A 13,531-nucleotide genomic window follows, 5' to 3' on the forward strand; every position below is an offset into this window, starting at 1 on the left:
CTGAGCACACTGGGAAGCTCATTTCTCTCTCCTTAGCTTGGCTTTGTTTGTAAAATGAATGGTATTCAGGCACATGGCTCAAGCTGGAGAGCTATTATTTGCTCATAGGCCATGATAATTCCTTTGGTTTCTGGTCCTTCCTACCTAGGTTCCAGGCATCCCTGATGGCTTCATTAGATCCAGACAGCATTCCTTGAAATAGACATGTTCCAAACCTGGAGCAAGAGTTAAAAGCACATTTGTGAGCCCCCTCAACATGGATGCTGAACTGAACTCAAATCCTCTGGCAGCACAGTATACATTCTCTTAACCACTGAGCAGTCTCTCTGGGCTTCATGTTTTCTTTACACACAAAAAGCACATTTCTCAGTGTAAATGGGTCTGTGAAGGGCAATTTCTGAGGAGGGGCTTAGGTTCACAATAACACAGAGACAATGTGCTGGAATTAAGAATGTTGTCCTGGGCTGACCTTCTCACAGCAATGTCTGCATCCACCTAGCCACATGTGCATCATTCACACAGATTCTATTTACATGGCCCGGTGGCTTCTGGACTGCGCTCTGGCTCCTGGTATATGAGATGCACACATGGGTCCCTCTGCCCCAGCACTGGGATCCACTCTGCAGAGTCCCAGAGAGACTGAACCCAGCCCAGTGCCTTGATGCCCCACGTGCGTGTCAGAGTGCCAGTGCAGAAACGCTCAGCCTCCTGGTTCCCAGACTGCCTAATCTCAGAAACCTTTCCTTGGCCCATCTGCACCAGAGACACAGGGTGCTCTCTGTTGTTGAATGTGACACTGGAGTTTATTTGCATTCTTAATGTGCATAATGTTCTCAGAGTGCATAGATAGCATTCTGTCAGAAACTACATTTTTAGAACAATTGCTTTCATTCAACAAGTGATACAGTATAACACTGGCCCAATAGTAGCAGCTATCTTAATAATCATTTATCCCATTTTATGTGAATGAATCCTAATTATTAAGTATAAATTACCCCTAAAAGAAAGTGTTCGCCCGGAGGACTCTTCTGGGTAGAAGGTGGGATATATAAGAAGCCAGGCATACTTGGGCTTGAACTCTTCACCTCTAGGGACCCACATTTGTTTTGAAGGCAAGTTTGCCAACTATCAGGAAGACCAGGGTTGAAGTCCCTGACCTACTACCTTTTGCTACTGTTTGAGCCTCAGTTTCCTGGTCTTTATAGAGGGACAGAGACTAGACTACTGTGAGGACTGAAGGGGACCATGTGCTGGTGGGTGGTTTAGAGCCTCCTCCTTTATCCTCTCTCTGAGCTCATGCTTAAAAATCCCCCCATGCTGCGTCGGTCCTGCGGTGAGGAAACAGACAAGTTTCCCCTCCAGCAGACATGCCAGAGATAAACAAGGCAGTGGTTCCAGTCACTGACGCCAGGTGTTTACTCTGTCCGCTGTGTCTCACTGCGGCTCCCTGCCTGAATTCTAGTTTATCATGAGACTCATTGCTATTTTCTGGTGGCAAAGCAGCTACCATCTTCCTGCCCATCCTGCAGCACAAAATATGTCTACTTGTGGTTTGCTCCCTGGTATCCAAGCTACTTGGATGAATCCCCAAGGCAGAGCTGTTTCCCACAGTCACAGGCCACCATCCATGAGCCCTGCCTCCCAAGACGCCTGCATATAATCAGAGAAAATGTCCCTTCTGCCTCCCCCCACTCTCCCACCTGCCCCCAACCCCCACCCCAGCACAGCCTCTCATACTTCTTCCCTCCACAGCCTCTTCTCCAACAGCTATGACGGTGTCTGTGTGGGCTGAGGGTCACTGTGGGCAGCCACAAGGCTCTGGGGCTAGCATCACGAGGTGTGCTCCATGTGCAAGATCTCAGTGTGACATCTGAGCATCATCTATGTCCTCTGGAGGAATTGGGAACAAAGAAGGTAAAAGAGGAGCCAACTCGCTGTTTTAAACATTTATTATTTACAATATTAAGGCACAAAGTTTAAGCAGCAAAGAATAGGAAAATCTTTGGCTGACCAACAGTATCCATATTCACTGTGGGGGGCTCCCCAACTCTGCACACAGATCCATCTGTACAGATCTGTACACCACCTGTCAATGCAGTCCAGTAACACAGGTGCCAAAGGTTACACATGGATACCAGAGTCCGCTGGGAAGTGCAGCACATGCCCCCAACAGAGACACACACACACACAACCACACCCATACACACACAAGGCAGTGGAGAGAGAGGGCAGTGGCCCCAGGTCAGGGTGAAGCTGGTACCGGTGTTGGCCCTGGTTCACAGAATTTGACACAGATTCTGTGAGCACCTCACTGAGGAGGGGGCTCCATTGTCCCTCCCTGGAAACATTCAAATACAAGTACTGTGGCTGCCTGCCCCCATTCTGCTTTGTAATAAATACTTACAGGTGTGTATGTGAGAACAGACTCAGACAAAGCCACGAGTAAACACAACAAAGGCAGAAAACGCGAGAAGCTGATTCCAGGAGCTGCTGCCTATTTCCTGCCTCGGAGGGAGGGCAGAGTCTTAATTCAGCTAAGAAGCAAAGTCTCCTGACAAAGACACACCTCAGTCACGGCACACACAACAATAACATGCACTTAAGATACCCATTTTACAGAGTACCTATTGGCTGTTCATATTTATATGTATGTACTTAGGTCTGTAGTGTATGCAGGGGTTGCACACATATGAAGCCTGGAGAGAGAAGCGGGCTTGAAAATGAGGCCCTAGAGGTTGCAGGTACTAATAACCCTTTTCCTACACATTAGATAGTCTTCTAAAAACTGTGTGTGTGCGTGCACGAGTGTGTGCGTGTGCATGTGTGTGCATGTGTGTGTGTGCATGTTCGTGTGTGCATGTGTATGTATGTATGTGTGTGCATGTATGTGTGTGCATGTGTGTGCATGTGTGTGTGCATGTATGTGTGTGTGCATGTGTATGTATGCATGTGTGCGTGCGTGTGCATGTGTGTGTGTGCATGTATGTGTGTGTGCATGTATATGTGTGTGCATGAATGTGTGTATGCGTGTGTGCGTGTGTGTGCATGCGTGTGCATGTATGTGTGTGTGCGTGTATGTGTGTGCATGTATGTATGTGCATGTATGTGTATGTATGTGTGTGTGCGTGTGTGCGTGTGTGTGTGTGTGTGTGTGTGTGTGTGTGTGTGTTTGAGTCAGAGGACAACTTGCTGCAGTTGGCTCTCTCCTACTATGGGGCTCCTGGGGATCAAACTCAGGTCTTGGCTTTGGTGGCAGTGCCTTTTCACCAAGTCATCTCGATGGCCCTGGGACTCTGATTCGGACTAGTTGCCCTATGTTCGTTCCCTTGTGCTGTGAACAATGTGGGGTATTTTCAAAACTTAAATCCATTCTCAAAAGACAATGACCTCTCACTTCAAAGGGAATCCCAGGAGCAGGCCAGACCTTGGAGGCCATTCTGCTAGAGGAGTCAACAGCCATTTTACATGGGGAGCCCTGTAGTCCTCCCCAAGAAGCGAGCTCACAGGAAAACAAAAGGATTTCTTTTTCATTCTTCTTTCTTTCTTTTTTTATATTGAGAAAAGTTCCACCTTATATGTATGCACTTACATATAATGTAATATACCATTCAATTACAAAATGAGAATAGGAATCCACTGAAAGGCTGGCCTGGATGCACCCTGCACACACACACACCGGCCCCCCGGAAGCCTGGCTTCTGAGGTTTCTTATTACACAGCCTGTCCCACGGAGCTGCACCACAAACTAATGCCTTTTAAAAAGTCCTCACATCAGCTAAAGACATTTAAATCACACTGATTAACTAGAAAAAAGTAGAAGCAAGTCAAATGTATACTTAGTGGCTGAGTCGGCTTTTAGGGACGTTACAGGGGGCTGGCTTTTCTCTAGCATCACCATTTAAGAATGTTTGACAGACCTTGCTTCCAACATCCACAAGACCCCTTTTCTTAAAGAGGGTGTGAGCTCACCTGGAGAACACAGAGAAACAAACCCTGCTCGATCCAGTGCAGACAAAGAAGACACCATGTGTTTAAACAACACAACCTCCCACGCAGGATGGCTCTCTGCAGCCTACACACAAAGGAGCTGCCTGAAGACACCTTGTGTTACAGTCATCTCCTCCTGACAACACCTTGTGTCATGGCCATCTCCTCCGCCTCCCAGATCAGCCTTATCTGACTGCTCACACCAATCTCTGGGACTCGGGCTGCAGACAGCGTCCCCAGCACAGCGGCTCTGGGAAGGGAGGAGCTTCAGCCCTTTATTAACTGTGTGTGAGTGGCTGGAGCAAAGCAGGACAGAGCCTCTCTACAGGGAATACCAGAGCTTTTGTCCTGATTCTCTGTACTGAGGCCAAATTCACTTGGAACAACTGCCTCTAAATCTACTCACAGCAAAAGGTCAAGCCTCATACATGGGCTCCAAAGAGAGACCTCTGCGGGACGGAATAACACAGGTCCCACCATTCCCTATCTCCATCCCTAAGGAAAGCTGGGTGTGGAAGGGAACAGCCCCACCCTGCAGGCATGGTGGGGACTCGCTGAACACTCCACCGTTGCTGGTCACTAGCTTCTGAGAAACAAAGAACAATGACAAGTGTTTAGCACACACTCTTAATTCTTTGCAAATGAACGTGTTTTTCTTGGCAGCTTAGTGCTATGAACCTCCAGAGAGGAATAGTGCTTACACACAGAAGAATCTACTTACTGAAACCACAGGGACAGAGACATGACCTCAACACTTCTCAGGTTCCACACGACACCTGGAAGTATTCAGGCATCACCACACTGCTCACTCAAGGACAAAGCAGGATGCTGGCCAACCACCACTAAGTGCCACAGCCTTTATTTATCCTTTATCCCAAGAGAAGACCCTCAAGTTCTATGATCAAATGCTCCAAGAGATCTGAAGACGAGCCTTCTGCACTATGAGGAAGGATTTTTATTTCTACTTTTTAACTTGCTTTGTAGTTGTGCTACAACAGAACATGAAGACCTCCATCCACGCCTGTGGATGGTAGCGGTGTGCTTAGTTATATGAGGCTTGGGTTTAGTCCTGGTTTCAGGCCCTGAGAGTTGTGTCAGCTTCCCTGTGTGCACACAAGTATCACAAGTTGGGCCACAGAGCACCAGGCACAGTGCTGCGCATGTTCAAGGCCGTGCAGCCTGTGACTGAGCCTCCTCTTCCGAGGCTTTGCTTTAAGTGCTAGCATCTGTAGTGAAGCTTGGAGATGGGCTGTATGCCTCCTGGGTCCAGCGTCTGCATCTGAGCAACCAGGAGGGAGAACCTGGCCTCGTTTCTCAACACAACCTCCCATTCAACAGGCACTTTTTCTAGTGCTTTCACAGTTTGTACCAAAATACCTATGTAGTACTGTTGTTTGGTGTCAAAAGAGTTTAGATCCCATGGAGGCTCCCAAGTGCCTGGGGCTCCTTTGTCATGCACCCTTCAAGAGAATTACAAGGACAGAAAATTGAAGGGCCTCTATCTTAAAGCCATAGCCCCTCTCTCTCTTAACATGGACTCTTGAACAAAAGCCACAGTTCTCTTGCAGTTAAAGCCCGGTCTGTGTCCCCTTTGTTTTCAGATAACTGAAACGGACTGACAATGCAGGGAGGTAGGGGGCTGGAATGGGAGACTTTCTGCCCGTGTGTGCAATGTGTCTGGAACATGTACACTAGAATTTGAGTCAACTGGGCAGTCTCACTCCTATGCTGAGAGATAGCCTAAGTTTGGGGTGGCTCAGACATGTCCTCAGGGCTGGAAGGGCTCATTAATTCCCCATCTCTATATCCTTCCCTTTCTGGGTTTGTCCCCAAGATTAATAGGAGACAATATGTTCTTAAGAGAATTAGTTGCCATCAACTGAACAACATGCCCTATCCAAAATAGTTCCTACATCTACCTGCTTCTGTCTCAACTGGCAAGACCTCTTATGCTGCCTTCTCACTCCCTTCCCCACAGAGCACAGGGCAAGCTCAGTACTCAGGCTGCAAGATCTGAGAGAAGAGGTAAGGAGGGGATGGGAGGCTCCCAGCCTGGTTCTCACTGCCAAGTGGAGTGTGGGTAATCTAGTCCCACCTCCTCTGTCTTGTCAGATGGCCCAGGGTCCTGTAGGGAAATACCACTGCTCTCTCCTCCCCTTGCCTCTCCTCTTCTCTGTTCTCCAGGCTACGTCTCTCACAATACATGTACCACCTCAACCTGGGGAGGCCACAGTCTCACTCTAGGGACAAGTCCTAGGACACATGATCCAAGCAGAGCTCTCTGAGCCAAGCTATCTTCAGTGCTGCATTTAAGAGGGACTTGAAGTCACAGAATTACCACTTTTCATTTTTCTTTTGAGCCAAAAAGGAGTGATGAGGAAGGGGACTTGGAAAATAAACCTTACTGATCTAGAGATAGTTTACCCCCTTGTGCCCTGGGCAGCTTCTTCTGGGGTTTCCAGGAAGCCAGCATCCACAGCAATGAACATAAGAGCTTGTGGCAGCAGCCTCAGGTCCAGTCTCTCGTTCACAGGGGCTCATTTCCATGACTTTGCTGCCTCACTTCAGGTAAGTCGTGTCCCTTGTGTGAGACTGACGGTGCTGTGTGTCTACCAGTCTGATGGGTTATGAAACAAATTCACAGGGAAAAAGAATTGATCAGGGATGGCACTGTGCTTATCAACAGCAACCAGGGCAGAATGGGGCAGGGGAGAGCAACAACAGACTTGAGAGCTTCGAATACAAGAAAGGCTGGGGATGCCTGCTGAGACCTCCCATGCTACCTAGAGAGTTCTGGGTAAGCCATCATGGGTTCCTGTGGCACCTGTTCACAAGGAAGTCTTCCCCACAGGGCGATGGGGTGTAATTGTCAACCTCCTAGCAAGAGTGTGGACGTGAGAGAGACGCACATCAGAGGCATGATGTTATGTCAGCAACTCGTGGACTCCTCAGCCAGGTATCTCTAGCTCACAGTAAGGCTGACAGCTGCAGTTCTGCTAAGCAAAGGTGGGATGAGCAGCTGGGGTGCCAACAGGAGGCTCTGTCCATCTGGACACCACACACAGCAAGGATGGTAGTCTCCTAAGTCCCATATATAAGGAACTCTGCTATGTCTAATTAAACAGGAAAAATACAACAACAAAATAGTAAGTAGAGATGAGACAGATAAGCTCAAAGAAGTCAGGGTGGATGAGGGCAAGGACATCTCGCTCACATCCTACTCAGAAAATACCATTCAATCCAAACAAGCAAAGCTTCACACTCTCTGAGACCACAAACGAAACAGCCAAGAAGGTGACAAAACTTGAAATCCCCATTATCCTGGATGTATTTGCTAAGGACACACACACACACACACACACACACACACACACACACACGCCATTATGCCGAGATGGGCTTTCAGGATTTCTAGCAGATTCTTCTTAAACCAAACCTGCTAAAAGGCAAAGGGAACAAGGGGATTCCAAGGAAGGCCCAGCTCTTCTTCATCTGTTTATAAGCCAAGAATGGGGAAGCATGGAGCCTCCCTAAGACATACAATTTCTCTATAATGGAAAATTCCACTCCTCCTCCTTCTCTACTCTGCTTCCAAGCCTGCATGCGTCCTCTCTCACTCCCTCTGCAGATACGTGAGCCAGCTGTTTTGGTAACATTGTGACGTGTCCACACCTGTCCTGGTTTTGCAGTTGCTACTGCAACTGCCCATCTGGATCTCTTCTTTCAGCCTCTGGTCTCATCTGTCAGCATGCTGGCAAACGCCACAGGATGATGCTAGATGAGCACCTCCATCATCTCACCATCTGGGAACTCAGGCTTGTGCAGCAAATTGCTGACTCGGCCTCTGTGCTCCGATGACTTCCCATGACCAGGAGAGTTCTCTGCCAAACAGAGAGCAAACGTCAGCAGCCTGCTCTTCAGTGGGTAGCTTGGCTTTCTGAGCACTCTTTATTATGGAACCATTTCTAATGTCATGCCTTGTCCAAGCATCTACACCCTGGTGTACTCATGGGAGGCTGAGAATCTCCCAGTGGGAGGTGCAGAATGGCTGGAGGGGGCTCCCAGAGAAGACAGTGTCTTCGGATTCTGGACCGAGTAAAAATTAAGGAGAAAGCCAGCTGCAAATCAGACTCCCTTCCCCCGTTTCCTGTCTGGCCAGATGTGAACAAGTGCCTCACCCTTTAGACACTGCTACATTGACTATACCATGACGGATTGTCCCCCAAACCATGAGCCAAAGTAAGACCTCCTTCTCTCAAATTACTTCTTATGTTTGTTCTACCTACCCTACCCCAGGGGGGAGGAGGATAGAACACACATGTCACATGTCACCAGGTCACTCAAGCTGGGTGCTCTTCTTCTGCAGCGATGGACTAAGCATAGCTAGGTACACTTTAGTCCCAGAACAACAAAGAACACACGGTCTGACATGGTGACCAGCACTGGAACATGGGAGCTGACTGGCTTCCTGACCTCTCCAGGCATGGTGGAGGGAGGGGCTACATACCCTGCTTCTCCACGGCTCCTTTGGCAGCTGGATGCTTTAGGACGGGGCTGTTAGAAGGGGCTGTGCTCAGCCTGCCACGGCTGGGGAGGGAAGCCATGCTGGGCCAGAAGAGCTCGGTGCTCTTGTCGGTCTGTGTGCTGCTGTCCTTGCTGCCCGTCTTGGCGTGGGTGCTGCTGGCCGACGTGGTAGAGGCTGGAAGGGACAATGCAGAGGCAGGTGTTGTTGGCAGCAGAGGGGCAGACGCCGGTCCCTGGTGTTCCTTTCCCAGCAAGAATCCTGAAGGCAGAAGCAGCTTTTAAGGATAACCTGTTTACCCTCATTTCCTTTTGTAAGAAAACTTGTATTATTCTTTCTAGATTGGGATAACTTTATTTATTCAATAATATAGTCAGTAAGCCTTAATAAGTACTTGTGTGCATGCTTGATGAAGTGAGAAATACTCCTGTATCATGTGCCCAGTTCCATATAATTAAATTATTTATGGGGTTGGTATTTGTATTCTAAATTCAAACAGAAAACCACGTTAGACCAGTGGGGTAGCTCAGGAGGAAAAAAGGGGTCCACTGGTGCCCTGAATCCCATCTCACGGATGCCCAGTGAAACTCCAGAGTCAGACACAGTAATCTAGTGGTAGGGGAAGGGATGGGATGAGTCAGCTCTCTCGGAAGCTGCCCAGCAATTAGGAAGGCGGATGATCTCCAAGTCTATTCAAGTCCATTATGCACGAGATGGTGAACCCTGAGGTCCTATGCAGGAGCCTGTAAGGGTGGTCTCCACCTGAACCCCCAGAGCCTCTCCTGTTTCTATGACTGACTTATGGGCCCCAGTCACACTGACAAGGAGGTATTCTGGTACAGACCATATGTCCAGTCTTCCTTAGGTCTGTGTAACTCTCAGGCCTCATATTGACCTGTTAAATGTTGGGATAGAAGCCCAGGCATGGCATTGTGTACCTGAGTGCTCATCACACAGATGTCTCCTAGAGCAGCTTCCAGCAGAACTGAACAAACTCAGACTTCTTAACCAGACCTGCCTCTCACTGGGTTGGGAACTGTTCTTGCGATCCCAGTGGATCCTCTCTGATGAGCTGAAGTTATAGGGATCACTGGTAGAGGGACTTCAAACAGATGTTCTGGTTCAGAGCTTTGACCCCCCCCACCACCACCACACACACACACACACTGTGCTTACATATGGAAGCTCTTATACTCTGTGGGACAAATCAGCCAGGCCCCTTTGAGGCTCTGTGCTGGAGAACATTGACGCCAAACATATGAGAAATGAAAATGTGTGCTGAGTCAGGGACAGGTGTCAAAGAAGGGATAGAGCCCTGAAGTTGCTGTGAGGCAGGGTAAGGGGACCGGGGACTTGGACGTTTCCTTCCCAGCTCACTGGCCCAGCCTGTGAACTAGCATGTCTGCACTCTAGCATACTACTGCATCTAAGATCCACTCCTGGAGAATTCTCAACATCCTGCCTGCACAACACAGAATGACCTCATCCTTGACAGTGATCCTCCTGGCACATTCCTTGATCCCTTTCCTGTTCCACGGGTATAGACACACTACAGGGCAGTTGCAGAGATGGTCCCAGAGTAACATTCTGAGGGACTTTAGGCTTGTCCTGCTAAGACATTTGATGTGTCATTCTTGTTAACAACAGTGACAAGATCAGTCCAAGCCCAAGAGCTCACATTACCTTTGGAATCCATGTATCTCATTTAACCCTCAAAATCCAACATGATTGGCTTTCCTCCCCCTTTGAAGAATGCATAAGTTGACCTGAGGTGGCACCCCAGGCCTAAGCAGTGATAAGGTGGCTACCTCAGGGCTTCTATAGGTGCCACTCTCTATATGCTCTCTTCTATAGGGTCCTCTTCTCACCTATACTCCCTTTCCAGGTCTTCTCTTCCTTTTTCTCTTCTGCCAGCTGGCTGCTGGTAAGGGAAGTCTGGCGAGAATGTGTCCCAGTGGCCGCAGCAATGGATGGGACAGAGCGGGCAGGCCGCAGGCTGGCAGAGTCCGTCTTCCCAGCATCCTTACGGGATCGCTGCTGCAGGACCTTTATCATGGCATCCTTCTCTATGATTTTGGCATGGAGGTTTTTAATACTGCAAAGCAAAACCAAAAGAGAACAAAGGTTTCACTAAAATGCCAGTTAGTTAGAAAACTCTGGAATGCTTGTTTCAGGGACTTTCACAGTGAATCTGAGATTTGGGGTGGAGAGTGGCAGAGATGGTGAAGCATCGGCAATCTGCAAGTTTCCTAAGCTGTGCTTCCCATGCTCTCCAATGAAGATCAAACAGTGCACCTTCCCAGTGCAAATAGATACTTGCCTCAGCAGATGGGGGAGTCCCAGGAGGGCTGTGACAGTAGCCATCTGCTGGGGACTCCCAGGACTAAGCTAAGGATGCCCGTGGATCACATCTTGAGGAGAAAGAGTGGAGGTGGGGATACCAGGGAAGCAGAAGCTCTGGCCCCAAACTAGGTAAACTGTGTCTGTAGGGACATCTCTATAGGGAAAAAAAAATGAAGAAATGGCTAGGAGAGAAGATGACTTGCCCACTGGTGGCCAAAGATGATAAGCAACAAGCCTGGGGTCTTTCCATGTGTGATAGATACTTGCTGAACCTGTTTCTGGCTCAGTTGGGAAGCCCTGTTTTCTTTCAGCCCAAGGAGCGCCTTGGAACTGGCCTCCACAGGCATCCAAGTGACATCAAAACTCCTGCTGGACACTGTGTCCACCAGGGGAACACACACTGGCTGTTTAAAGCTCTTTATCTTTGGTGGAACTAAGTAACTCTGGCTCCAAATCTCTAGACCTTGGGGGTGGTATTTCTTTTTCATTCTTAGCTCATAGTATTGTGCAGGTTTAAGGACAAATGCCCAGAACTATGAGGGGCATCTGAATTCTTAACTTGTCCCCTCTGGGATTGTTGTGTGGAGTCTCTTGCTTAAGCATGGGATACCACTCTCTCCAGAGCAAGAGTCTTTGGAGCCCTTAAGCTCATGCCAGTTAGAACATAGAAAAGTAGGAGTGTGCCCAGGGGCTGGGATGGGAGTCCAGCACCAGCTGGTATCTCCACTCAGATCTGGGGTCTTATGTGGGTGTCCTTACGTGTACTCCATGTCCTGACACCTCCTGTTGGCCTGCACCACTTCTTCTTCCTCTGGCCAGATGTGGGCCTCCAGGGAGCTCTCCCCATAGCTGCCATTCCTTGAGTGGTTGCTGATGGTGGTGTCCCTAGGAACACGAGATATGCTTTGACTCTAGAGCCCTTTCCTTTGTCTTCAATGAAAATAGAAGTAGAACAGAGAGAGCAGCATTTGCTTTGTAACAGATGCCCTTTACTTTCTAGAGGGAACCAAAGGCCCTCCTCCACTCCAGCACCCTACCTTGGGGGTCAGCCTCCCCAGGATGGGAAGTCTTGCAAACACTTCAGGAAATGTGACCCAAGGGCACCATGCTGGAAAGTGTCTAAGAAAAGTCCCCTGTCTGGCAGCTTGCTCCAAATCTTGACCCAAATTTCTTTTTAAACTTAAAGAATTAAGATTCTGAAGAAGGGCTGCCCTCACCAACATTCCTGCTTAGACGCCCTCAACGACACCGCTTTCTGCAGCAGACAGATTATTACAGAGATCCACTGTGAGTCAGAGTACAGGGAATTAGTGACTGCAGAAAGTGATCTCAGGGAACATCATGGAAAACAGGGCAGAAAGATAGAAAGAGTCAGGGAACAAGAGGACTGCTGTGAGCTAGTGTCTTCTGCACATGTCAAGGAAGTGACACCCATGAACTCATAAAAGCTATGGCCGCCTGAACAAGACCATCAGTCACCATTCTAGAATGGATGGGGAAGGGGAAACTTCACAAGATCCCATGCTCAGCTGAGGAAATAGAGCAGTTTAGTGGCTACACACACACACACACACAGAGAGAGAGAGAGAGAGAGAGAGGGAGGGAGGGAGGGAGAGAGAGACAGAGAAGGAGAGAGGGAGAGAGAGACAGAGAGGGAGAGAGAGACAGAGAGAGACGGAGAGGGAGAGGGAGAGACAGGGACACAAAGAGAGGGAAAGATAAAGGGAGAGAAAGGGAGAGAGGGGGAGAGAAAGACAAAGAGAGACAAAGAGACACACACAAAACAGAGAGAGAGGGAGGGAGAGACAGACAGAGAGGCAGGGAGAGACAGAGACAGGCACACACAGAGAGAGGGAGAGAGAGGAAGAGAGAGGGAGAGAGGGGGAGAGAAGGGGAGAGAGAGACAAAGAGAGACAAAGAGAGACAAAGAGGCACACTCAAAACAGAGAGAGAGAGAGAGAGGACATGAATTCAAGAGAGGACTATGGAGAGGGGAGGGACTTGGAAGGAGGGGTGGATAAAATAAAAATGCATTATACCCATGTGATATCCTAAATAAAGAAATGCTAAACAAACAAGAGACAGTATCTCAGGAAAAGAATATTCAGTAACAAAAATTCCTGCTTCTTGTATCATCGAGGCTGTTCGCTAAGCTATGTGATGTTACGGGTATGTGGAAGGCAGTCATACTCGGTCCGCTGACACATGGAGACTACGACTTCTGCATTTGCTGCTTGCCTTGTACTGATGCTTAGCCTAGCTCACTCTCCCAACAGCAGCTCAAGCTCTGCCTCTATGTATCACCCACATAGCTGCTGTTTCAATATTTTGGGATTGGTAGCAGCTACTCAATATGTAGGTCTTTGCCCTTCTTAATGATAGCTCATGATGAGTGAGCCCTTGTTGCATGCAGGCAACAGCAGAAATGGTACACTTGGCGTTCATTCTTACAGTAGTACAGGGACCCAAGCCCTCCACTATGCCCCCCACCCCCCCAGCCTGGTTCTAAGTTTCGTTTGTCTTTATGAAGAAGGTCTCAGGGAAGATGCATCATGATAAAAACAAGCACTCGAAAGGGCAGGGATGAGAACATGACCCAGAAAAGTAAACAGTGTGGCCAGTCATGGAACTATCAGGAAAGCGAATCAAATAAAGCAAGAAGAATGCTTTGAACCAATA

General features: G+C 48.6%; 1 protein-coding gene across 5 annotated transcripts in view; it reads right to left on the reverse strand.

The window, feature by feature from the left end:
- Window positions 1-1,931: 1,931 nt before the first annotated feature.
- Window positions 1,932-13,531, reverse strand: part of Amotl1 (angiomotin like 1) — a 107,588-nt gene continuing 95,988 nt past the window's right edge. For 4 of the 5 annotated variants that reach the window (XM_029481384.2, XM_021171539.3, XM_085844404.1 and 1 more), the window contains 4 exons: window positions 11,612-11,737; window positions 10,378-10,604; window positions 8,495-8,770; window positions 1,932-7,868 (listed from right to left, as the gene is read on the reverse strand). In XM_029481384.2, the coding sequence (XP_029337244.2) occupies window positions 7,762-7,868; window positions 8,495-8,770; window positions 10,378-10,604; window positions 11,612-11,737 (736 nt within the window). In that variant the 3' untranslated portion in view covers window positions 1,932-7,761. The remainder of the gene's footprint in view (window positions 7,869-8,494; window positions 8,771-10,377; window positions 10,605-11,611; window positions 11,738-13,531) is intronic. The other variant, XM_029481385.2, reaches the window with a different exon arrangement.

This window comes from Mus caroli, unplaced genomic scaffold (assembly GCF_978045245.1).
Source record: "Mus caroli unplaced genomic scaffold, Mus_caroli_1 scaffold_11, whole genome shotgun sequence".
Classification (NCBI taxonomy): Eukaryota; Metazoa; Chordata; class Mammalia; order Rodentia; family Muridae; genus Mus; species Mus caroli.